Consider the following 23,748-nt stretch of genomic DNA (forward strand, 5'->3'; position numbering starts at 1 on the left):
AATCACCCTGAGATCTTCAGGTGAAGGGTGGTATACAGATTTAGCAAGTAAACAGAGAATATATTCTCTCAAATTAGAAAGCTCAAAACGGTTTAGCCTTGTGGGAGCCCTGCTAAGAGTGGAAATACTCACAGGGAAAGGCTTGTATCACACACACACACACACACCCTGATGATTGGGGGCAGCCTTTTCTTTTATGGGTCTTTCAGATCCATGGATGTCCTTTTTTGAGACAGGGCTACGGGAACTCAGAGCAGCTTGCTGGATTGCGAGCACAAGGTACACAACCAGCACTTACAAGCAGGAGGTGATGCATTTGTTAACTGGACCTCCTTCCTCATTTGGATCTCTGGTCTCATGTCTCCCTCTTCTGGATCTGCTCAACATGCATCACTTTCTTCCCAAGGCAGTAAATAAATCCTGCTGGTGAAGAAAAGAGAGCCTATGTTTTCTCAACACCTGGAAGTTTATTAGAACCGTTTTTCGTTGTTGTATCTAAAGAAAGGAGAAAAGCAGAGTTTCTCTTGGAAGAGGAGACCCTGCTGGCTGAACCAACTGAGGCCAGATACACCCAGGAAGCCCAAGAGAAGGTTGGGAAGGCCAAGCGCCGGATTTCATGGGGGGGGGGCAGAGGAGGGCAGAAAGAGACAAAGGGGGAACAGGGAATTGCTGGACTTTACTGGGGGAGGGGGGGCAACCCAAACTGAAATCAATGGAAAACGTAAGGAGCCATGTTTTGTTTTTAATTTTTATTAAGTACAAACTAGAAAATACATATTTACAACAAAAGAAAATACAAAATAAGAAAATACATATAACTAAGGAAAAAATTAGAGAATGCTTTGTCTCTTTTCATATTTACAGTTATTTATACCTCTACAAAATGCTATTCACAATAAAGGAGTGAAATGAAAGATATCAGAAAAAAAAATAAAGAAGTAAAAGATCATAGGTGAAAATTTTTAAAAGGAGCCATGTTATGGATTAGTTACAACACCAGTTACATGAAATGTCTAAATCAGATAGAAATTAGCTATGTGCAGAAATCCAGCCACAGGACCCCCCCCTTCCTTCCTTCCTTCCTTGGTATGCTCTTGGAAACCCCCAGCCAACAGCCCTCTGGTGACAACCCAGGAAGAGCCTGCAGGATCAGGCCCATGGCCCTTCCAGTCCAGCATCTTGATTGTTGACTATGGATCAATGGTACAGTGCAAGGTGGCAAACAGCGTTATTGGAAAAACAGACACAAAAAGTAGAAGCAGCAAGAGGCCAAAAGGAACGACCATATTTATGCAGCTTGGTGTGATTTTATTGATTACATGAATAGCGAGGCATATGGCAGAACAGAACCCATAGTTTACAGCAGTTTGGTGGGCATGAAGTATATATCCTCATTTCCCTTTCTCCCTATACATTAAAAATTGTTATTGATAAAAAATACATTTTACTCATGCTCAACAATTTAAGCAGACATTATATACATCATTTCATATCTGTAATGATTATGATATATACTTTAACATAACTAATATATTCAGAAACATTTATCTGAGCACATTCTGTTGCTTTAATTCTCATTTTGTATAACTGTTGCATGTCGTATGTCTAAATGTAAGCCACAAACACACTTGAACCCTCTCCCCAGCAATGGGTATTTGGAAGCACCGTTGCTTTTGGTTGTGCAGGCAGAGCACAGCCGTCCTGGCTAGCAGCTGATAAGGGAAAAGATCCTGGGGGGCAGATTTACTCTGCTGCCCAGCTCACCGTGGTACCACTTGCCGCAAATCCCTCCGGTCAGCAAAAGGAGTCTCCAGGCAAGTTAAAGAAACAAAACAGGAGCCAGTAGACCTGATCTGCATTTGTTGCAATAAGGTTCAAACACACCAAGAGTAGGAAGCCCGAGCATCGGGTTGCGCAAACTTTTAAGACCTCTCCCCATTTCCCATAATACATCTTTCAACAGCATCACCGATACATCACAAGTATGTCACAAAGCAGGAGTGTTTGGCATGTAGAACAATGAACCCATCACCCACCTGTTCATCATCCTTGTTCCCGACTCCTTTTAAGTACCTGCTTCCCAAGAATAAAAGCATTTACACATCCCACTTGCTGCAAAGCTTTCCTGTGCTTCTCCTTTGAAAGTATCAGGATTCCATCTACCATCCCGATGAACTTCTGTCTGGAGTAATTGCTGCCCTTGATTGCCTCCTGCCTCCTATTGTGTGGCTAACTTCACACCTTGTGGAGGGGGAAGGAGTATGTGACCTTATCCTTACGGGATTATGGAGTCAGGGGGAACCCTGGATTCCCCTCTTCCAGAGGAGTCATTAGCCCTTGGAACCAAGGAAATCTGTCAAGCCATTGAATTTTGGCGATTATTTGAAGTTTCTACAGTTTTCTATATTGGATAGGCAGAGGAAATAGTACAATATTTGCTTATTGCTTCAATTTTATAGACTGCTTTTCTGAGCCTCTTTGCTGGTGTATTTGTTGCTGTATGGTGCTTGTCCTGGGCTTAGTTAGAGGCTGTGGTGGGGATGTGGGATTTTTGGGGAGTCATTTAACTGCCCCCCATCCCTGGTTTTAGCATAGGCATCCACAGCCCTCTCCTCTCCCATGAATCTGTCCAGTCCTCTTTTAAAGTAAAAATGGATGATTAATTGGTGAAAGAAGAGAATGTTAAATTACAGTATATTAAGATAAATTATTAGGATAAAAACAAAGGTGAAGGATTTGCTGAAATATCTAACTGAACCAGAATACAAAGAGGGGAGGTGCGAGGTGGTCAAGGAAATAAGCTAAAGAAAGAAAGTTATGTAAAGGTTTGATTTTTTTTTTTTATTGTATGCATTTTTTTTCTTTTTTGTCTGTTCTCTTTTTTATCTTTTTTCTTTGATGGGACTTGTTTTTATGTAGTGTTTTGCTTTCTTTTTTGGTCTAATTGGGTGTTTTTCTGCTGTTATTTTTTTATTACTCATGTAACCTTTAAAATCTCAATAAAAATCTATAAAAAAAAAAAAAACTTGGTGGCCACCGCTGCGTGCTATGAAAGGGAGTTCCACAGTTTACCTATGGGGAGCATGAAAGCCTTCCTTTTATCCACCCTGAAACTTCCAACTATCTCATCAGAAGAGATGAAAATTCCCTTTATATCCATTTTCACAATAACATGAACCTGCCTTTGCCTGCCTTGACAAGGGCCTTGCAAATCGAAACGAACAAGACTGGAAACATATTACATATACACATGTTGTTATATACTTGAAATAACTAAATTTTTAAAAATGATATAAAAGAAGAGAGTGAATTTTGAGTGGCTGGGTGACACCTAAGGGACCCGTGGCTGCATCCTTCTTGCTTTTGTTGTTTGAAGCGCAGCAGTTATGAGTTATCCAATGTAACCTCAAGTATGGGTAAATTATTAAATTGGTTGTTATATAGAAAGTTAAGAATGAGAATGGGGATGGTTAATGGAGTGAGGATGCCCAGATTAGGAAGAGTAGCAGACAGGGAGCCCCTTCTCCCCAGAAGCGATGGGATTGTCCTGTGCAAGATTTAGGCTTCCATTTTATGTGAAACTGCCATGCAGATTTGCCAGAGAGGAGCATCCTTGGCAACAGCAGGGGGGGTCCCATGACCCAAATGACTTTCCCTAAATGGCTGCAGAGCCCCTTTTTCAAAGCCTTCGCATTAGTGACCAATTACAGTGAGGGGGGAAAGTATTTGATCCTCTGCTAAATTTGTCCATTTGCCCTCTGACGAAGAAATGACCAGTCCATAATTGTAATTGTAGGTTTAGTGTAGCTGCGAGAGACGGAACAACAACAGGAAAACACCGAGAAAGCTAGAAGAAAAAAGTCAGATAGGTGTGCATTATAATGAGTGAAATAAGTATTTGACCCCTTTGCAAAAGATGACTTAGTACGTGGTGGGTGGCAAAACCCTTATTGGCAATTACAGAGGTCCGTTGTTTCTTGTAGGTGGCCACCAGGTTTGCACACATCTCAGGAGATATTTTGTCCCACTCCTCTTTGCAGATCCTCTCCAAGTCAGTAAGATTTCGAGGTTGATGTGTAGCTACTCGAACCTTCAGCTCCCTCCAGATTTTTGATGGGATTTAGGTCTGGAGACTGGCTAGGCCACTCCAGGACCTTAATGGGCTTCTTCTTGAGCCACTCCTTTAAGGGTGCCTTGGTCGTGTGTTTTGGGTCGTTGTCATGCTGGAATACCCATCCTCGACCCATTTTCAATGCCTTGGCTGAGGGAAGGAGGTGCTCACCCAAGATTTGACGGTACACAATCCCGTCCATCGTCCCTTCGATGCGGTGAAGGTGTCCTGTCCCCTTAGCAGAAAAAAACGCCCAAAGCATAATATGCCCCCCTTCATGTTTGACGGTGGGGATGGTGTTCTTGGGGTCGTAGGCAGCATTCCTCCTCCTCCAAACACGGCAAGTTCAGTTGATGTCAAAGAGCTCAATTTTGGTCTCATATGACCACAACACTTTCACCCACTTCTCCTCTGGGTCATTCAGATGTGCATTGGCAAACTGCAGACGGGCCTGTACATGTGCTGTCTTGAGCAAGGGGACCTTGCGGGTTCTGCAGGATCTCAGTCCTTCACGGCATAGTGTGTTACCAACTGTTTCCATGGTGACTATGGTCCCAGCTGGGGACATGGGTGGTACTGTGGTCTAAACCACAGAGCTTAGGACTTGCCGATAAGGTCGGCGGTTCAAATCCCCGCGACAGGGTGAGCTCCTGTTGCTCGGTCTCTGCTCCTGCCAACCTAGCAGTTCGAAAGCACGTCAAAGTGCAACTAGATAAATAGGTACCGCTCCAGCGGGAAAGTAAACGGCATTTCCGTGCACTGCTCTGGTTCGCCAGAAGCGGCTAAGTCATGCTGGCCACATGATCCGGAAGCTGTACGCCGGCTCCCTCGGCCAGTAAAGCAAGATGAGTGCCGCAACCCCAGTGTCTGTCACGATTGCACCTAATGGTCAGGGGTCCCTTTACCTTTTATAGTCCCAGCTGCCCTGAGATCATTGACAAGTTCCCCCCATGTAGTTCTGGGCTGCTTCATCACCATTCTCCTGATCATTGCAACTCCACGAGATGAGATCTTGTATCGAGCCCCAGACCGAGGGAGGTTGACAGTTATTTTGTGTTTCTTCCATTTGTGATTTATTGCACCAACTGTTGTCACCTTCTCACTCAGCTGCTTGGCAACGGTCTTGTAGCCCAGTCCAGCCTTGGGCAGGTCTACAATCTTGCCCCTGACATCCTTGGACAGCTCTTTAGTCTTGGTCATGGTGGCTACTTTGGAATCTGCTGGATTGATTGCTTCTGTCGACAGGTGTCTTTTGTACAGGTACTGTAAGGAGCTGGGATTACAGGTAAGACCTCTCCCTTACAGCAGGTGCTTCTAATCACAGCTCATTACATACAGTGAAGATACCAGGTAGCCTGACATCAGTCTCTGACTTTTGTCTTCTGGATTTCTTCCTGTTGTTATTCTGTCTCTCACAGCTACAATAAATCTACCTTTAAAATTATGGACTGGCCATTTCTTCGTCAGAGGGCCAATGGGTAAATTTAGCAAGGGATCAAATACTCCCCCCATCCACTGTACCTGTGACTGGTAAAGGGATTTTTGTTCCTTGCTGGGATAATATGGACAAACATCCTTCCAGAAGACAGAACCTTGGGGCAAGTGGGTTGCACAGCCAGGGCAGAACTGCTGGCAGAACCAGAGCCAATTTAAGGTGGGTGTGGGTTGTGATGGACTCTTTTTGTTCCTCTTCATTTACCTGCCCTTCATTGCAAGGTCTGAAGGCAGGCTGCAACATTAAAGCACAGCATTAACAGTGGTTCCCAAAGTGGGGGCCTTGGTGGGATTACCTGGTGGGGAGCTAAGAGCAGGGGGAGACCATTAGACTTTGAAAAGCTGGTTTCATTGGATCCAGTTTATCAGCTTTCTTAAACAGAAGAGCTTTCACTTGATTCTGAATAGATGCGTAATTAATGTTTACTGCTTTTATTTAACTTTAGTGAGTTACTATCAGCCTTACTTGGTTATGCAAACCACTACTGTGAACAATGCATTTCAAAGGGTAGCGTAGTGGCTCCAGGGGGTGGGGTCTTGGAACCAAGGAAGCGGGGGCCCAAAAGTTTGGGAACCACTGTTTTTGAACAACTTTTTATGACTAGAGAATCTTCCAAACAGCAGGAACAAAACCTGCACACGCATGGGGGCAGCCTCTTATGGTTATTAATGGATTTACAGTATCTTCCGTTTGTTGGATTTACAATATCTTCCGTGCTCTCCGCCCCCCCTAATATACTACTTACTATTATTTATTTATTACTAGTTATATCCCACCTTCCCCCAAGGAGCTCAAGGTGGCATATATTGTTCTCCCCTATGCTCACAACAACCCTACGAGGTAGGTTCAGCTGAGCATTGGAGAATGGCCCAAAGGTCACATCCAGTAATCTTCATGGCCATGTGGGAGAATCTGAAAACTGCTCTCTCCCAGGTGCTAGGTCGGTGCTGTGACCACTACACCGCACTGTCTCTACTTCACCACGACTTCCACAAACAGAGCAATACGAGAGATAAAAGCCCAAAGCAAATGTACATTGCCTCATTACACAGATTTCTCAACCCATAGTGTTGGGTTTTCCACTGGCGCTGAAGTTCACACTTTTCCCTTGCTTCTGCTTCCAGCTTTGACCTGCAAACAGAGAGATAGAGACCCAGTCAATAAGATCCAGGATTAGGTCTCCTGGTTTACTGTGCTCTCTCAGGCAACATCCCTAATACACTTCTCTGTCTCCTGTCCGTGGGATTTGTTTCATGTTCTCATGCAGTGCAACATGTACCGGCTGCCCCATCTTTGGTTGGCATCTTCTGTATAGGATGGGGGGCACCTGGCTTGCCAGCAGTACATGCGGAAAGGATCTAGGGGTCTTGGTGGATCACAAGCTGAACATGAGTCAGCAGTGTGATGCAGCAGTAAAAAGAGCTAAGGCTAGTCTAGGCTGCATCAACAGAAGTCTTGTGTCCGGATCAAGGGAAGTTCTACAGTCCCACTCATGACATGAAATTTATTACAGTCAGAGACCAGCTTGTGAAACACAAATGGAACTACAATCCCAAGAGCAGAACGAACATTTAAAACAATACACAACAATGCATTTTAAGTTTAAAAGTGCGATAGGCGTATAAACACATAAAAACTTTAAAATAGACTGCCTTAGAGAAATGACCCAACGCCACCTGTGGATCCGAGTTTGGGAATTTTCTTAAACTAGATTGAATCGGGGGGTGGTCAGCGCCTACAGATCTGTGTACAGAATCTGGCGACAATCCGGGTCGTCTTGCGGTCTTTGCCTAACAGGAGAAGATCAAATTTTTGCTTTACTGGGAGGTCAGCAAGCCTCACCAGCAGGGGGTCAATGGTTTCTCATCGTAAAAGGGACATCTAAAAAATATGTGTTCAGGGCTTCCTATATCCCCCAATGGACAGGCACAAATTCTCTGGTCATATGGGACTTTTTTAAAGGATCCTTCCAAGACTGGCGAGGGCAAAGCCGAGTTTCTGGCAAGTGTAAAAGCCCTTCTTCCATTTTTGGATAGAAGAAAAAAAAGATATGCTGCTGGAGCAGTGATGTATCTCCCGATTTCTACAAGTTTGTAGTCGGGGCACCTTAAGCAGTCCTGTTGTCTTCTTGGTGTCTATAAGCCCAGACTTAGAAGGGCTTGGGGGCAAAACCCAGTTTCTGAAGAGTGTTCAAGACTGCTGTCTGCCAGCCTGTAGTCCCACTCCGTTCTGCCTTGGTCAGACTAACCCTGGAATGCTGCCCTGTGGGCTCTTGTGGGATCAAGGTCTTCACCTGTGGGCAGAAGGGGAGCAAGGAGCAAGCCAGTGTATATCTTTTCTAGGGAGGGAGTTCCAAAATTGTCTGGGAGCCCCAGGTTACTACTGAGAAGGCCCTCTCCCATGTCCCCAGCAACCATCCTTGTGGGAGTGGCAGGACCAAGAGAAGGATCTCCCCTGAAGATCTCAGAGCCCAAACAGGGTTGTATGTGGGAATATGTTATTCCAGAGAAAAAAAATATGGGATCACTGACCTTTTCCCGCACCAGGATATGCTGTCTGCGATTTTGGGCTGGCAAATGCTTTAACACTGGGAAATCTGCTTCGTTGGTGTCCTGGCCCTTGCTGCTGGGTGAAAAACTCCAGTTTCTGCCAAACTTTCTAATGCACAGATACACAGGAAAGACAAGGGTTAAAGGCACTGCTGGGGCACTGTGTGGCCAAACAGGAGCGGAGAGATTGATTGGGCAAGCTACATGCCCCCTGCCCCATACTTTTGAAGTATGTGTCCAGGGCAGCTGTTTACCAGCTCCATCTGGTACGCAGGCTGAGACCCTACCTGCCCCAGACTGTCTTGCCAGAGTGGTGCATGCCCTGGTTATCTCCTTCTTGGACTACTGCCATGCACTCTAAGTGGGGCTACCTTTGAAGGTGACCCAGAAACTACAACTAATCCAGAATGCGGCAGCTAGACTGGTGACTGGGAGCGGCCGCCAAGACCATATAACACTGGTCTTGAAAGACCTACATTGGCTCCCAGTACGTTTCCGAGCACAATTCAAAGTGTTGGTGCTGACCTTTAAAGGCCTCGGTCCAGTATATCTGAAGGAGCATCTCCACCTCCATCAATCTGCCCGGACACTGAGGTCCAGCACCGAAGGCCTTCTGGTGGTTCCCTCACTGTGAGAAGCCAAGTTACAGGGAACCAGGAAGAGGGCCTTCTCGGTAGTGGCCCCCGCCCTATGGAACATCCTTCCACCAGATATCGAAGAGAACAACAACTACGAGACTTTTACAAGACATCTGATGACAGCCCTGTTTAGGGAAGCTTTTAATGTTTAATAGACTATTGTATTTTAATATTCTGTTGGAAGCCTCCCAGAGTGGCTGGAGAAACTCAGCCAGATGGGCGGGGTATAAAAAATAAATTATTATTATTACTATTATGTGGCAGATGCAAGTTTGAAGAGGTCAGATGTGTGTTCGTGGGGAGTGAGGTTGCTCCTTCTGACCCCATCCCTGACCTCCACACATGCAGCACAAAGTGCGCTGGGCACCTGCTAGTGTAGGGAATACATAGAACCCCCCCCCCCCACCCAGAGCCCCTTTGCATCTCATGTGGGTGGAAGTCAGGGGTAGGACCAGAGAGCGCTCTGTACCTCACCTGCTTCAAATATTTTTGGTGAAACTCTTTTAAAGCTGAAAACTGGGTTACCATCTCCTGATGGCCATAGACAAAGTCTCCCATCATGCGGGTACAATTCAAAAGCCAGAACAGCCAGCCAGGCCCAGGTTCTGCATACAAGGTTGTCATAGAAACCTAGAGTTAGAAGGGTCCTACCTTTTCCCCCACAGCATCTCCGATGAATGGCTCAGTGATAGCTAGGAGGCTGCTCTACAGGGATCTGTGGAGAGAAGGAAAGCATCCGGGGCTCCCATCAGATGTCAAGGAAATAAACAACTATAGTGGCGCCCCGCAAGACGAACGCCTCGCAAGACGGAAAACCCGCTAGACGAAAGGGTTTTCCGTTTTGGAGGCGCTTCGCAAAACGAATCTCCCTATGGGCTTGCTTTGCAAGACGAAAATGTCTTGCGAGTTCCTGCGGTCCCCCCCCCCCTTTTCCTAATCCGCTAAGCCGCTTATCAGCTGATCCGCTGATAAGCCGCTTAACAGCTGATCGCTAAAAGCCGTTAAACCGCTAATACGCTAAACTGCCAATGGGCTTGCTTCGCAAGACGAAAAAACCGCTATACGAAGAGCCACACGGAACGGATTAATTTCGGCTTGCGAGGCACCACTGTATCCGACTTTCAGAAGACATCTGAAGGCAGCTCTGTTGAGGGAAGTTCTTAATGTTTGATGTTGTATTGTGTTTTAATTTGTTGGAAGCTGTCCATAGTGGCTGGAGAAACCCAGTCAGGTTGGCGGCATATAAACAATAAAGCATTATTACTATTACTATTATTATTATTTAGGCGCCAGACAAAAACATTCCTTTTTACTCAGGCCTTATAGCTATTGGCCTGTGAAAATGTGAGGGGGGACTATTATTATGTTATTTTATTATTAGGCTGTCATTATGCTTTTATTATGTTTTTATCATTGATGTTCTGATGTAGTATGTTTTAATGTTGTACACTGTCCTGAGATTTTTTGATAAAGGGTAGCATATAAATTGAACAGGGAGCCTGCCCTGATAATGGTGAGCTTAGATGCTTAGAAAGTAGGTGTAAGATTTAATTTGTCCCAGCCTATTGTTTGCCCTTTGGAACATTTCAAATACTTGCTGTAATAATTTTCAGTGACAATATCACTCCGAGCTTTTTTCCCCTGCAATCAGGCAGCTTATGCATATTTGTTATGAAAATATTTCTTATGCTGGGTCTTTATTTGTGGTAGGAGGTCTTGCAAGAAGGACCCAAGGCTAATAGCATCCTTGCAAGGCAAAACAATGTACCGTCATTCCAAGATGAGAAGTGTAGATCTTGCAATTGAAGATGCTGACCATCTTCCCCGGAGCATCCTGATCTGAGGTGGTGGAGAGACAGGTGTCCTCTACCTTTGCATTGATGGAGGAGGCATCCTTGTTCCTGATGGGAAGCAGAACACAGCACAGGATTTGCAACATGACCAAGATATCAGGGCTTAGATCTGAAAAAGCAGGGACTCCACTCTTGCTTATGAGAGGATTTGCTTAATACATTAAATGAAACACAAACTTAATACTGTGATCAGTTTCCCTTGACCTGGTTTTATTATTCTGTTCTTGATTTCAATTTCAGTGGTATTTTGGGTTATGAACTTATTTTGTTCTGGAGGTCCGTTCTTAACCTGAGGTGCACTTTCGCTAATGGGGCCTCCTGCTGTTCTCAACCCAAGGTACTATTTCTGGGTTAGCGGAGTCTGTAACCTGAAGCGAACTGCCATCGGAGCCAGAGGCGGAGGGAAGGCTCTGGAGGGATGCCGGAGAGGGTCCCAGTAGGGAGAGAGGCAGCCCATCCGCTGGGGAAGGAAATCAGCGTAGCACCAGTGGAGAAGGGGGGCAGATGGGGGAATCGGAGAGAAGGCTCCAGGACTCCTCACTGGAGACCAGCGGGGAGAACACGGGTCCTCCGCTGCCCACACCCTCCTTGCGCAGAAGACTTCCGCGCAGGGAGAGTAGGAGGAGACTTGGCGTCAAAGAACTTCTTTGCTGGAAGAAGTTCAAGAAACGCCCACTGACGGATTCTGCCAGCGATTGAGACAGCCACGGATGGGTGGCTGTCCGGACAGAAAGGGTTCACCCAGGTAACCCAGCCAGGTGTGGCGCCAACTTATGCATGAGCAACCCCTAGAATCATTACACCTATGTAACCTGAAGCATATGTAACCCGAGGTACCACTGTATCCGTCTCAGGCTTCACTTCTATGTTAAGCTGAACAAACTATAACAAAATAAGGACAAATATTAATATTTCAGTCTCATTCATTGAGAGACAAGACTCACAGGTCTGGTGTTGCAATTTTTCAGCACACCTGTCTGCACACAAATTTAGCGAATTTTCTTCCTTTTTTTTCCCCTAGGAGAATGCAGAGACTATCTTGCACAGGATTGGTAAGTGTTTGCCAGAAACCAATCTGACTACAGTATTGCCTAGTAATTTAAATTAAGTTTTTGTTAACACTGTGTAGGCCTGGTGATGCTGGTGCTTCATACAGGCATCTTGAAGATGGGAGTATTTCAATCCTGACCTTGGGGAGGACCAACAGGGAAACCCTACTCCACCACTAGGTAACACTCCTACACCCAAATAGCTCCAATGCTACATATCGGCCCAACTTGTGACAAAGAGGAACCCCTTCACTTTAGAGAGTCCTGCTGTCATCCAATTGTGCTTGCTCAATATATATAGTGAGAGCTTCTTACGCATTACTCTAAATATTGCTTACAGACGTAGACTATGCACAGGCAAGTATATTTGGAACACATTTATGCAAAACATAATAGGTTGAAAATAAACATGCATGCATTTGGATAATACCTATGCATTAAATAGGAATATATGGAATTGTCATTGTTAACTCTTTCTTTTACGTTGTTCAATTAAACTGTTCTTTTTTAAAAAATAAAGTAAAATAAAATGCTTACTTACTTTATCAAACCTTTATTAGGCATTATGGAAATAAAACCTTAAAAGAGAAAATAACATATAAAAGCCTTGAAATATATATAAAAAGGCAGCAGTTTGCTAGATGCATATATATATATACATATAGAGTCAGTGGTTTTCCTTGTTAACCTGCTCCTTGGAGGACTGCTACCAAAAACTCGGCTACCCCCGCCGTTACCCTTTGGTCAACGTCGGATAGGTAGAATCCCACACATTCACCTTGCTGCGGTTCCAGACCACCCAAAAGAGGGGACAGCACGCGTTGACGGAGCGTACTGTACAATGGGCAATGAAGGAGAATATGCTCTACAGTGTCCGGGACATTCATAGAGCATCTGCAGAGTCTCTTGTTTCTAGGAATGTTTTGATATCTTCCCCTGACAAATGCTGAGGGAAAAACATTCAAACGGGCCAGCATAAAAGCCCTACGTTGGGCTGGGATTATTAGTTTAGTGACGTAATTGGCTATGCTATCTAAGATATTTAATTCATAGAATATGGGGGAACAAATTTTGTTTACAGCTGCCATAATATTTTGTCTCTCGACATCCTTTAGTTCAGTGAACTAAAATAAAATGCACAGACTGGAAGACCCAGGAAAGATGGAAAGAATTACAGAATGGTAGAGTGGGAAGGGGTCCTGAGGCTCATCTAGTCCTGCAAGGCAGGAACCACAGGTCAGAAAGAATCACTGAATTGTCAAATTGGAAGGGCTCCCAAAGGGTCATCTAGCCCAGCCCGCTGTGTGGGGATCTGGCTGACCATGCTGGACTCAGAGGGGCCCCTTTTGCCTGACACACACACCCCACAATACAAAAATGGAAATTTGAAAGAGCTTTAAAAAATAAAAAGGAAACCGTAATTTTCCTTAGTCTCCATGCTGTCACTCAAGCTGTTTACAGAATTGCGATCACACCAACAGTCTTTAAGGCCTCATAATGGCCACTTACCCAGTCCTGTCATGGGTGGCAGTTGCAGCCCATCGCAACAGGGCCGGATCCCTGGGGGCAACGCTGCAGAGGCGGCCGGCAGTTGGGTGAGAATTCTCCATGGCGACAGAGCAGAATGTTGGATGTCCCCAGCAGCCTTGGTTTGAATTCTGGCCACTCCGGCCAGGCGGACGGGGCTTGGGAGCAGACCTGAGTGGAGCGGTCTTCCCTCTGGTCCACCCCATGGCCGTAAAAGGCCAGCTGCCCTGATCCTTTTGACTACAAGGCAGCTGAAGAGCAGAAAGGAGTCGGAGCTGTGCGGCAGTCGGAGGCAGAGAGCACAGGTGACCCATTTTGTCCATGATTTTTGCCTTCAGGTAACACAACGGGGTGCAGTGGGGGGGGGGAATCACCCCCTGGAATTAGGCAGGGCATGTGTGGGTGGGGGAGAGAGAGACTCATCTGGAGAGTGGTTCCTGGAAAAAGGCTTTAGAAAAGACTCTTGCAGTCAGTTTTATTGCCCTAGAAACCACGTGCCTGCCTTTTTGGGACTGGCGGTCGTCCCTCCGGTTGCCATTTTGCGCTTCTTCAGGTGTGTTTATGGGGTGGGTGGGTGGGTGTCTCACTGTTACAGTGGCGCACCCCCTTCCTCTCGTCTCCACAATTGTGGGCAGGTGGTCCTTCACCTTATCTGCACTTGTCCCCATCTGCCCTTAAAAACCAAAGCCTTTGAAGCCATGCACTTTAGCAAAGCCCGCCTGTGTGCCTTAAGCAATGATAAGTTCATTTCCTTCTGGCAATGTGTCAGGGAGGGGGGCGTTATTTTCAATTTCACAAAGGACCTAGTGCACAGAGATTTGTTTAAGGGGAAGCATTTTACATGAAACGGCTCTCAATTCGTTTCATGTCTGGCAATATGTCCACAGGGGGATGCTATGCTGAACTGCTCGTGTGACCCAAGGCACAATAAATCTTTTAGAAAAACTTTTGCCTGGACTTAAAATCGGAGGACTGCACTTGGAATAAACTTGCAGGACAAGCTGTGATTTTGATGCAAAACTGACGAAAAGCTTCACTTTATAGATACACACATAATAAAATATATAAGTAATTTTTTAAAAAAATTGCTTTACAGTCAAGACAGACACACACAGACTCTGCCTCATTCCTCTGTCCTGTCCGATTATGCCTCCAAGAAAGGTTGCTAATCAGCAGAACGAAACAGAACCAAAAAGTGCTTTCTTTAAAAAATCAAATTGAAATACAATTAAAACTAGCATATTCATTGCAGTATGTCATTAAGGGGGGGAGGGGGAAATATTTAATGAAGCAGTCGAGTGGCCTTGAGAGGCTGAGCTGAATGGCTGGATGGACGAGCAGACATGGAAACTAACATCTTGAAGGGTGCTGGGTAGCAACTTCTCAGCTGCACTGCAACGGAGCTCAGAACACACAGTGTGTTCTAGGCCTTTATCCGTGGCCAATTGCCAGTTCCTCAGTTTCTTTCCGGGAATTTTTGCTTTCAGTAAACAACACCAATGCTTTTTGGACACAGTCACACATTCTTCCTTGATAAAACTGTTGGGATATTCCATTCCACCTTAAGGAACAGGCATGATTGTTGTGTGTCACACATCTGTTTACACTTCCCAAAAGATGTAAAAGCAAAGATTATGGGATAATAATGCACACAGTGACTTGCGATCTCAATCACACGCAGTCTGTAGTCCGCTGGCAGTAGGAGTACAATATGGACGTGTCTTTAAGTTAACATCTTACATTAAAAACCTGACAGTACCAAACTATCGAAGGGTTTTCACCAAAGCCAGACTAAACGTCTTTCCTTCTGCAGTGTTGGATGGCAAGTTGAGAAGAGTTCCCTACCAGGACAGACTTTGCTCGTGTGCCCAAGACATTGATTCTATAAAAACATATTTTGCTGCATTGTGCGAATTACGAGCAAGCCAGGGCTGAACTGATATTACCCTTGCTGGTACCTTCCCTGGGAAAATCAGAGGCTCGCTATGTCAGGTTCCTATTGGAAGACCGGACAAACACTAGAACATTCGCAGTGGCAAAGTTTTTATCAGTGGTTGAAAGCACCAATGATCCCTATATTCTGAACAAAATGCTTGTTTAACCTGGAGGTAGGCTGTATGAATTGTGTATTGCTTTGTAACGATTTGTTGGGTCTTTGGACCGTAATAAAGGTTGTTGTTGTTGTTTACACTCCAGCACAGCTTGTGCATAGCTTTTGCTTTATGCTGTCTTGCTTCGACACGAAGGAGATCAGACATGTTTCCTTTTGTCCTGATCTACGCTGAATAAACTGCTTGTAAATATGCTCCCACAGCCTCTCCTGCTACTTCTGGTGTGCAGCATTTACTCTGCTGAGTAGCGTGCCCTCGCAGATTCATGCTGTCTAAGGACTGGAGTTCGCACGGCACACCGGCCGGTGGGCTGGAGTCAGCTGGGGGCCTGCCAACTGCCCCCGTTTCCTTGGTTGCATGCCAACAAAAACTAGTTTCTCGTTTCACTTGCCAGCATATCATGCCTTGCGAATTCTCCATTTTGTTTGGGTCTAACATTCATACTATGCATTCGTGACACAACTAAGGTAATTTCTAATAACCTCTAAGATTAAAACTGAAGCCACAATTAACACCATACAAAAAAATAGAAGTAGAAGAAAATATAGCAACGAAAGGATTAATATCATCGCTGTATAAATCAACTATAGAGGTCTACTTCCCTCCCCAGAATAATTTGAGAGAATGGTGGGAATCAAATAGAGATTTAGAAATTGAGGAAGAGGCATGGAATGGACCGTGGATCAAAGCCCAGTATAAATCCATTGTGGCAACGACAAGAGAAAGAGGCCTCAAAATCATACATGGCTGGTCTTTAACACCTAGACGTCTAGCATATATAAAACCCAAGAGCTCTCCTATGTGTTGGGGAGGGTGTCCCACTATTGGGACATATGCTAGTGGCCAAAATTGTGGAAACCTTTTGAGAAAAGCGTATTTCCAAGGTTTGATGGCTCATAACACCACTTCTTTTTGGAGTAATACCATAAAATTATGTATCAGTGGAAAGATGATTTAATGATGGAGTAAATATAGAGGAATTCTGGAACCAAAGACACCTTTGTGGACATCTCCAGCGGAAGCAATAGCAGTTAAAAGGAAAAACATGAAGGGAGAGTAGCCCACCTACTGGATAGTACTAGAACCAGACAAAGATAAGCCAACTTTTTAAAAATACGATGAAATTAGATGCCACCTGTCTGATTGGATACAATATTTTCAACTAAATCAAAAATTGTGTACTGACAAGAAAGAAGGTCTTGCCAAAGAAACTTCCATCTTTGAAAGATAATTAATATACAATAAGGGAAAGTATATATCAAGAATGTGTGAATATGTAGTAAAGTTGGTACTGTTTAGAAATTATTCTTTGGTCAAGTGAAAGGCGTGAAGCCTTGTGGGAATCTCATCGGCCACAAGGACCCTGGGAAAGAGGTTGTGTATCTTTAAACTCCAGACTAGCAGGCTCCTTGGCATGAAAGGTTTATTGGGATGAAGGAAGCCTTGATTTAATGAAAGGGCTGACACCTGGGTCTAAGAGTATGAATATCCCCCCCAATGATGTTATCTGTCCTTGAATTGCTTGGGAATGTATATCTGGAAAGTTTCCGCAGAAGGGAGGAACCCCTTTGATTTGAGTTCTGGATTCTAAATTGACCCAGCTGCCAATGGGTAGATTGATTGACTAGCAAGCCGGTCATTGGTGCGTTTAAATATTAATTAAGACTTATGATTGGCTTGAGAGTTACGACGCCAAGTGCGAAATGTGAATAAAAGATCATGGGATTATCTGAGAAGTTGCTCTCTGCCATTGCACACTGCAATCCGCAAAGATGCCCGGCTGTGACATTCCACCTAATAGCCGTCGTTTCGTCTTTTGAAATGGAGATCTACAAAAGCCTTCAATTTGCGGATTCTTGAAAAGAACTCTGACTATCCTATTTGTGTTTGACTTTGTGAGTATGTAAGTTAGTTAGACTATGCAATGTCTTTATTTTTCTTATCTGTAATTTTCAAAAGATGTGCCTGCTTCTTTTAGCATGTTTACAAGTGTTATTTTAAAATAAACTTTTAAGAAAGAAACTGTTTTAGTTTGTGTGCCTTCCCGGGGGAATAGCTAAGTCCTAGCCTTACGCTTGGTACGCTCTACCGTAGAATTTCTGTTTGCAAGTCTGTGGAAACAACTTGTAGAGTGGGGATAGCCGGTGATAACGGGTCACAACCTTCTCCCTGGGTTGTGGTTCTGGGTCCCCTGGAATAGAGGGAGTGGTGGCAGCCCTACCGGGTCGATTTCGTTCTGTTTTGCAAAAAGTAATGTGTCTGCCAACCCTGCCCTAGGAAGCCTGGTCTGGCCGGAGAGCAGAGACAGGCAGGGGAGGGGCGAGCGGTTGGGGGCTGACGTTACTACAGAGTATCTTTTAGAGTGGGAAGTGAAAGAGGAGCAGGGAAAAACATCAATGATAAGGTGGGCGAAAGACTTTGGATATAGTATCTATATGGAGCAGTGGGAAAGACTGTGGCAGCAAGGTATCAAATTTACAGCATGTTACAACTTGAGGGAAAATACCATGAAGATGCTTTACAGATGGCACCCCCCCCCCCGGTCAAAACTCGCTAAAATGTACAAAGGTAGTTCACCAACATGCTGGCGATACAAAAAGGAGATAGGGTCTTACTATCACATGTGCTGGAACTGCAAAATTATAAGCGAATTTTGGAGTAACATATATGACAAATTTAAGAAATTATTTAAATTTACCGTCAAAAAAAGGCCGGAGATTTTCCTTTTAGGAATACTGCCAATAGAAATTAAGCAAAACACAAGACCACTGTTTATGTACGCAATCACGGCTGCAAGGATACTTGTAGCCAGAAGTTGGAAATATGAAACAACACCAACAATAACAGACTGGCAAACACTCATGATACGAGAATTTCCAAATAGCAAAGCTGACCAGAAAAGTCAGGGGAGCCCTATATCAAAAAGTATATGGAGAATGGAAATTATTTAAGGAATATATAAGACTATATTGCAAAAATGATATCATCCTAGCAGAATTGAATGATACTTGTGTACAATAAATAAATGGAATAAATGGAAAAAAAGTTATAAAATAAACTGAGCAATAAAATCAAGACAATAGAAAAAGTATAATGAGAACGATTGGAAGATTTTCATAGAAGACTTTATTGGATAAGACATGATGCTGTATAAATATTTGGTTTTTTTAATTGGCATTTTCTTGTTACTGGTAAACTTTTTTGTTCTTCTTTGTGCTTAATTCTATTGTATGTACCTTTATTGTACGATTGTATTTTAAATTAATAAAGATGTTATTTTTAAAAAACGGAAAGATGATTTAATGAAGAATGTAATGCAACAAAGTTGGTTTAATTACCTGTATTCTATCAAAAGTTGTAGCCAAATAACCAGAAAAATAAAGCATATCTTGCTTAAGTTGATATGCAGTATTTTCCTTCATTTGAATATAGCCAATGTGCATGAGTGTTTAGAGCAGGGGTCAGCAAGGTTTACCTTGCCTGGGTTGGTTCACTCCAGCAGAGATCCCTCTGTGGGCCGATTGTGTGCGTGCATGAGTGCGCTTGCCCACAATTTTTCAGCGCCTGTGAATCATGAAGCGAGTCCCCACGCCACGCCGATCGAGTGCAGCACATGGGGACTCGCCGAGTGGGCAGCTCAGTTTGGGGGCAGCTCGTGAGCCGGTTAAACGACCCCCGTGGGCGCTAGTGGCCGAGGGGCCTTTCGCTCTCTAGACCAGGTGTAGTCTTCTATTGTCTATTGTCTTCTTGAGATGTGGATTCAGCCGAGAACTTTTACGAACTGCCGTAACTTTTCTTGTGTTCTCGTTTTGTAAGTACGCTTAGCTAGCGATGCTTTACAATGTTGTTATTTTTCCTGTCTGAACCATATAAGAGATATACCTACTTGTAAGTATGTTTAATCTTGTTTTTTAAATAAATTTTAAAAAGAGGATTTTCCTATTTCTTCTGTGTGCCTTTCTGGGGAAAGCCTGAATCCAAAGTCTGACCACTTAGCCTCCTACTGAATCTGTTGAATTTCTGCCTGTAATTTGTGGAACTTGTTGAATTTCTGCCTGTAATTTGTGGAAGCAATAGCAGGGTGGGGGCTGCCAGTAACCAGGAAGAGTAACCTTCTCCCTTGGGTTAATCTTCTGGCTATCCCTGGACAAGGGAGTGGTGGCAGCAACTACCACTTCTGTTGTGTTTTGTCCTGAAAAATGTGAATGTTGTGGCACCACCTTCCCTCTTTTAGCCTGGTCCCGCTGAATTGTAGGACGGGTGAGGAAGGGGCACGTGTCCCAACATTACTACACCAGGGGTAGGCAACCTATCTGCCTCATCTTGTTTGGGCAATGATTTAAACAGGTCACAGTAGGATTCAGCTATTGATGTTAAGGACTGGAGCTGAGAGGAGGACAGTTGTCAGTGAGTTATGTGATTGCTATCAAGTTGGTTGATCTTTTCAGTCTTCTTTCATTTAGGGAGCTTGTAAAACATAGTAAAATTAAAGAAATGGCACAAAGAGTTGACTGGTCACCCAGAAATCAATGTAAAATAGTACTTAGTAAACAAGGCTACAGTTGTGAAGAAATTAGAAGGAAAATTGGTGGAAACTTAACCAAAGGTGGCATTTCTGAATTTTTGAAGAGGTATAAGGAGACTCAGTCACTACAAAATCAGACTGGTAAAGGCAGGAAAAGGTGCACAACAGCAAGTGAATTGAGAGACTCTGCCTGCGTGACAGAAGAAAACCATCTGGGTCAAGTAAGGGCGCTGGTGGGGTGGCAATGGGTAGGGCTGGGTGAGCTGCTTGTTCTGTTTTCCTGCTTCAACAATATTTCATTAAGCTATCATTTTATGTAATTGCATTTTCCATAAAGTATAAAAATTATAAATAAAGCATGTTCTATTGGAAAACAAAAGATTGAAATAGATATATTTCTACCAGTAGGACGCAGTCAAGATTTTTGTTGAGGGGGGCAGAACCTCAGATTTTTATTGATTTTTACTTATCGGTGTGATGGAAAAGTTTGTTTACTGAGCAAGTTAAGTCACTGAGTATCCCGTCCCCCCCACACCTGCCAGCAAACAGTTAAATAGCAGCAGCTCCTGATTGGCCAGAGTTCGAAGGGAGGAAGTTGGAGTAAAGGGAGAGCTGTGAGTTGGATTGTGTCCGGAGAGCTGAGGACAGCCAAGAACTCTCAGGAGATGCTCTAAGGCAGGGGTCAGCAAACTTTGCCAGTTTTGGCCTTGTTGGACTACAAAAGCCTTCAAAGCTCAGCCCAGAATTGAGATATGTCAGTGAGGATCATGTTTCCTTTACCGGGTTGTCAGAGACATCTTCTAGTCCCCAGCCCCCCCAAAACACAACAGGATCAGACTTCCGGTTGATCGCGGGAGCGAATACAAGCGGGTTTTCTCTCTGGAGAGGGAATCCACCTCTTGGAAGGAAAAAGGGGGTACTGCAAGGGTGCCACAGCCCCCAAAATACCCCTGAAAGGAGATCCAGGGGGCAGGTTCCCGGCACGGCCGTTTGGCGATTCCCCCGGCCACCAGGTAACCTCCTTTGGAGGCGACGAGAGCGGCGGGAGAGAAAGGCAGGTAGCAGGACGCCATTTCTATCCTCCAAGAGCGAAGCCCCAAGCTTGTGCGCAGAAGCGATTGGCTCTCAAACATTAAGAATTTGAATTTGAAAGGACTAAAAAGGATGTAAAATACAGATTAGAGATAATTTGATGTGGGCGAGGTGGAAAAAAGGAGGTCAGCCTCGTCTGGAATTCTAATTACACACAAGAAGTATTCACAGAACGGGACAAAACCGTAAGTTAACTCAAACGGATTTTATTTTGGAAATCTGAATTTTTTGCTTTTTAACAGACTACGATTAATGTTAAGAGATAAAGAGCAGTTAAAAAGTGGGGGGGGGGGGTGAATTTCTGGGAATGTCGGGGAAAGGGCCTTCGTACTTTACTTTCAATTTCAAAAGATCTGCGTAACAGTCAGACAGTGCCTCTAAAACCTTTGTTATACTGGTTTTTTTATGGGGAGGGATGGATTAAGCGACAGGGTATAAGAAGAGAAAAGCTGTTCTTTTTCATTATCTTCATTATTTTATAAGTGAACTTACGGGACTTGGATGGTGGTTTTTCTTTCTTGGAGATTGTATCCCCCCCTCCTTCTTGCTTTAATTTTTGTGACAGAAGAATAAGCAGCACCATTTTGATTCTCCGACTGGGGGAGTCTCTTCCCTTTTCTCTGAGGAATTAGGAGTAGACTGGATTACAGGACCATATTTGGATATCGGATTTATTTGTGGTTTTTTCTTTTTCTGTGGATTATAAGGTTTATCTTTCTTTCTTTGCTGGACTCTTGCTTTCATTTTTTTCTTGTTTCCTGGGAGGCTTTTTTTGGGGGGGGGACTTTGGGGGTTCCCCTTTATAGTTTTTTGAGTTTTTTAATTGAGATATTGGGAATAGCCAAACAAGTGGCAAGAAGATTATTGGAACAATTTGTTACTTTAGCTCCCTGATTTTCGGAGCACAGATTGGATTAGCCGTACAAGTGGCAAGAAGTTAATATTTAGTATTAGGAATGTCTCATACACAGAAAAAAAAGTGAAGGGGCGACACCAGGGGAAAGAAAGAGCTCAAGGCAAGAATCAGAGCTAAAAGGGGACATATTAAAGATGTTTGCAGAAATCAAATCAAATCAAAAAAGTGAGAAAAATATAGACAAAACTAGAACAGATGGACAAAAAAAAATAGATGTGACAGTCAAAAAAATAGATTTAACATTTAATGAATTAAAAGGACAAATGAAGGAAGTAGCTAAGAGAACAAAAAGTTTGGAGGAAGGGATGAAAAGAACCAAATTAGAAATGAAGGAAGTCAAAAGGGAGGAGGAAAAAATTAAGGCGGAAATATCAGAAGTTAATAAGGCGCAGGAGGAGTTATGGGACGCGATTGCAATGAATGAGCTACGGCAAAGAGAGACAAATTTGAGACTGAGATCTGTGCCCGAGGTTCAGGGAAAAATGATTAAAGAAAAGTTGATGTCAGAGATTGCCCAATGGTTAGATATGCAAGTGGAAGAGGTAGCTAAAACAATTCAAAATGCTTTTCAAATTAAGATGAGAACTACTAGAGCAAAGAAATTCCCAGGAGATTGTTTGATTATTTTCAAAGACAGATGAGGAATTTAATTTTACAAAAAAAATAAAAAAAAATAAAAAAAAATTAGAGAGAACAGATTGAATATTGATGGAAATTACATAATTATTTTTAAAGACGTTCCACTTTGTCTGTTGAAAAAACGAGATCAGTATAAACATTTGGTGCAATCTCTGAAAAAAAATCAAATTGAATTTAAATGGGAATTCCCAGAGGGAATATCATTTTCTTATAAGGGGAAAAGACATAAACTTACAAATCCAGATGAAACATGTAAGTTTCTAAGAAGATACAAGAGTTGGGGAGAGAAGATGAAGCAGAAATGGCGGGAGCAGGAGCTGGTGGAGGAGATTCTTCAGAGTTGGAGGAGGAAGAAAGGAGAGATAAAAAAGATAAAAGAGAAAAGGAAAGAGAAGACCAAGAGGAAGAAGAAGAGGAAGAAGGGAAACAGAATTAAGATTTTATTGTAATTTGACTTTAAAAGGAGAACATCATGGCGCTGAAATTATGGACATGGAATGTCAATGGGATGAATGATAAAAAAATGAAATAAAATTGAACAATATTTAAAACCAAAGAATTTGGATATTGTTTCTTTACAAGAGACGCACATGGCAAGACACAGGAAAATTTTAATTAATAAAAAAATAGGAAATGAATTTATTTCATCTGATAGAATCAAAAAGAGAGGAGTGGTTTTGTATATAAAGAATAAATTGGAGGCTAAACAGATATTCAAGGATGAAGAAGGTAGAATTATAGCGGTACAAATCAATTGGCAAGGTGAAAAATTGATAATTGTCGGAGTATATGCACCAAATGGTAATAAAATGGACTTTTTTAAAGAGCTGGAGGAAAGATTATTTGAATATTTGGATCAAAAGATTATAATGGGTGATATGAATGGAGTAGTCTCAACAGAAATGGATAGATTAAGAGCACCGGGGAAGATAAAAGAAGGAAAATTACCAAAACCATTTTTTCCTATGGTTGAGAACTGTAATTTGATTGACATTTGGAGACTGAGACACCCATTAGAAAAACAATTTAGTTTTCATTCAGAAGCAAATCAATCTATGTCTAGAATTGATCAGATATGGATTTCTAATGAACTAACATCAAGAATTCTAAAGATCGAAATACAACCAAAGGTACTTTCGGATCACAATGCAATAAAATGCATATTAAAAGGATTTGAAGAAAAATCTTTCCGATGGAGAATAAATGAAAATCTTTTGGACGATCAGAAAATAGTGGAAAGAGC

At 43.2% G+C, this 23,748-nt stretch overlaps 1 protein-coding gene across 3 annotated transcripts; it reads right to left on the minus strand.

The window, feature by feature from the left end:
* Nucleotides 1-6,621: 6,621 nt before the first annotated feature.
* On the minus strand, nt 6,622-14,528 carry LOC309345080 (uncharacterized protein). 3 transcript variants are annotated; one of them, XM_081868126.1, is made up of 4 exons: nt 13,205-14,528; nt 10,562-10,694; nt 8,138-8,264; nt 6,622-6,737 (listed from the first exon to the last, which is right to left on the minus strand). In XM_081868126.1, exons 1-4 carry the CDS (start codon nt 13,543-13,545, stop codon nt 6,664-6,666), a joined length of 675 nt encoding a protein of 224 aa, XP_081724252.1. In that variant the 5' UTR covers nt 13,546-14,528; the 3' UTR covers nt 6,622-6,663. The 3 variants fall into 3 exon arrangements, 1 of the variants encoding a protein (XP_081724252.1); XR_014157997.1 differs by lacking the exons at nt 8,138-8,264; nt 13,205-14,528 and having other exon boundaries at nt 10,562-10,973; XR_014157998.1 differs by lacking the exons at nt 6,622-6,737; nt 8,138-8,264; nt 13,205-14,528 and adding an exon at nt 9,088-9,508 and having other exon boundaries at nt 10,562-10,973.
* Between the last annotated feature and the right edge of the window lie 9,220 nt (nt 14,529-23,748).

This window comes from Podarcis erhardii (genome assembly GCF_964252035.2).
Source record: "Podarcis erhardii genome assembly, chromosome: 6".
Classification (NCBI taxonomy): domain Eukaryota; kingdom Metazoa; phylum Chordata; class Lepidosauria; order Squamata; family Lacertidae; genus Podarcis; species Podarcis erhardii.

Excerpts from the sequence above, each read along its gene's own strand:
- LOC309345080 (XM_081868126.1), bottom strand. The coding sequence starts at position 13,545 with ATGGACAAAATGGGTCACCTGTGCTCTCTGCCTCCGACTGCCGCACAG. Across the intron at positions 10,695-13,204 it reads GCCACCCATGACAGGACTGG|GAACAAGGATGCCTCCTCCA; the intron begins GTAAGTGGCCAT and ends GCTTCCCATCAG. Across the intron at positions 6,738-8,137 it reads ATATCCTGGTGCGGGAAAAG|GTCAAAGCTGGAAGCAGAAG; the intron begins GTCAGTGATCCC and ends CTCTGTTTGCAG.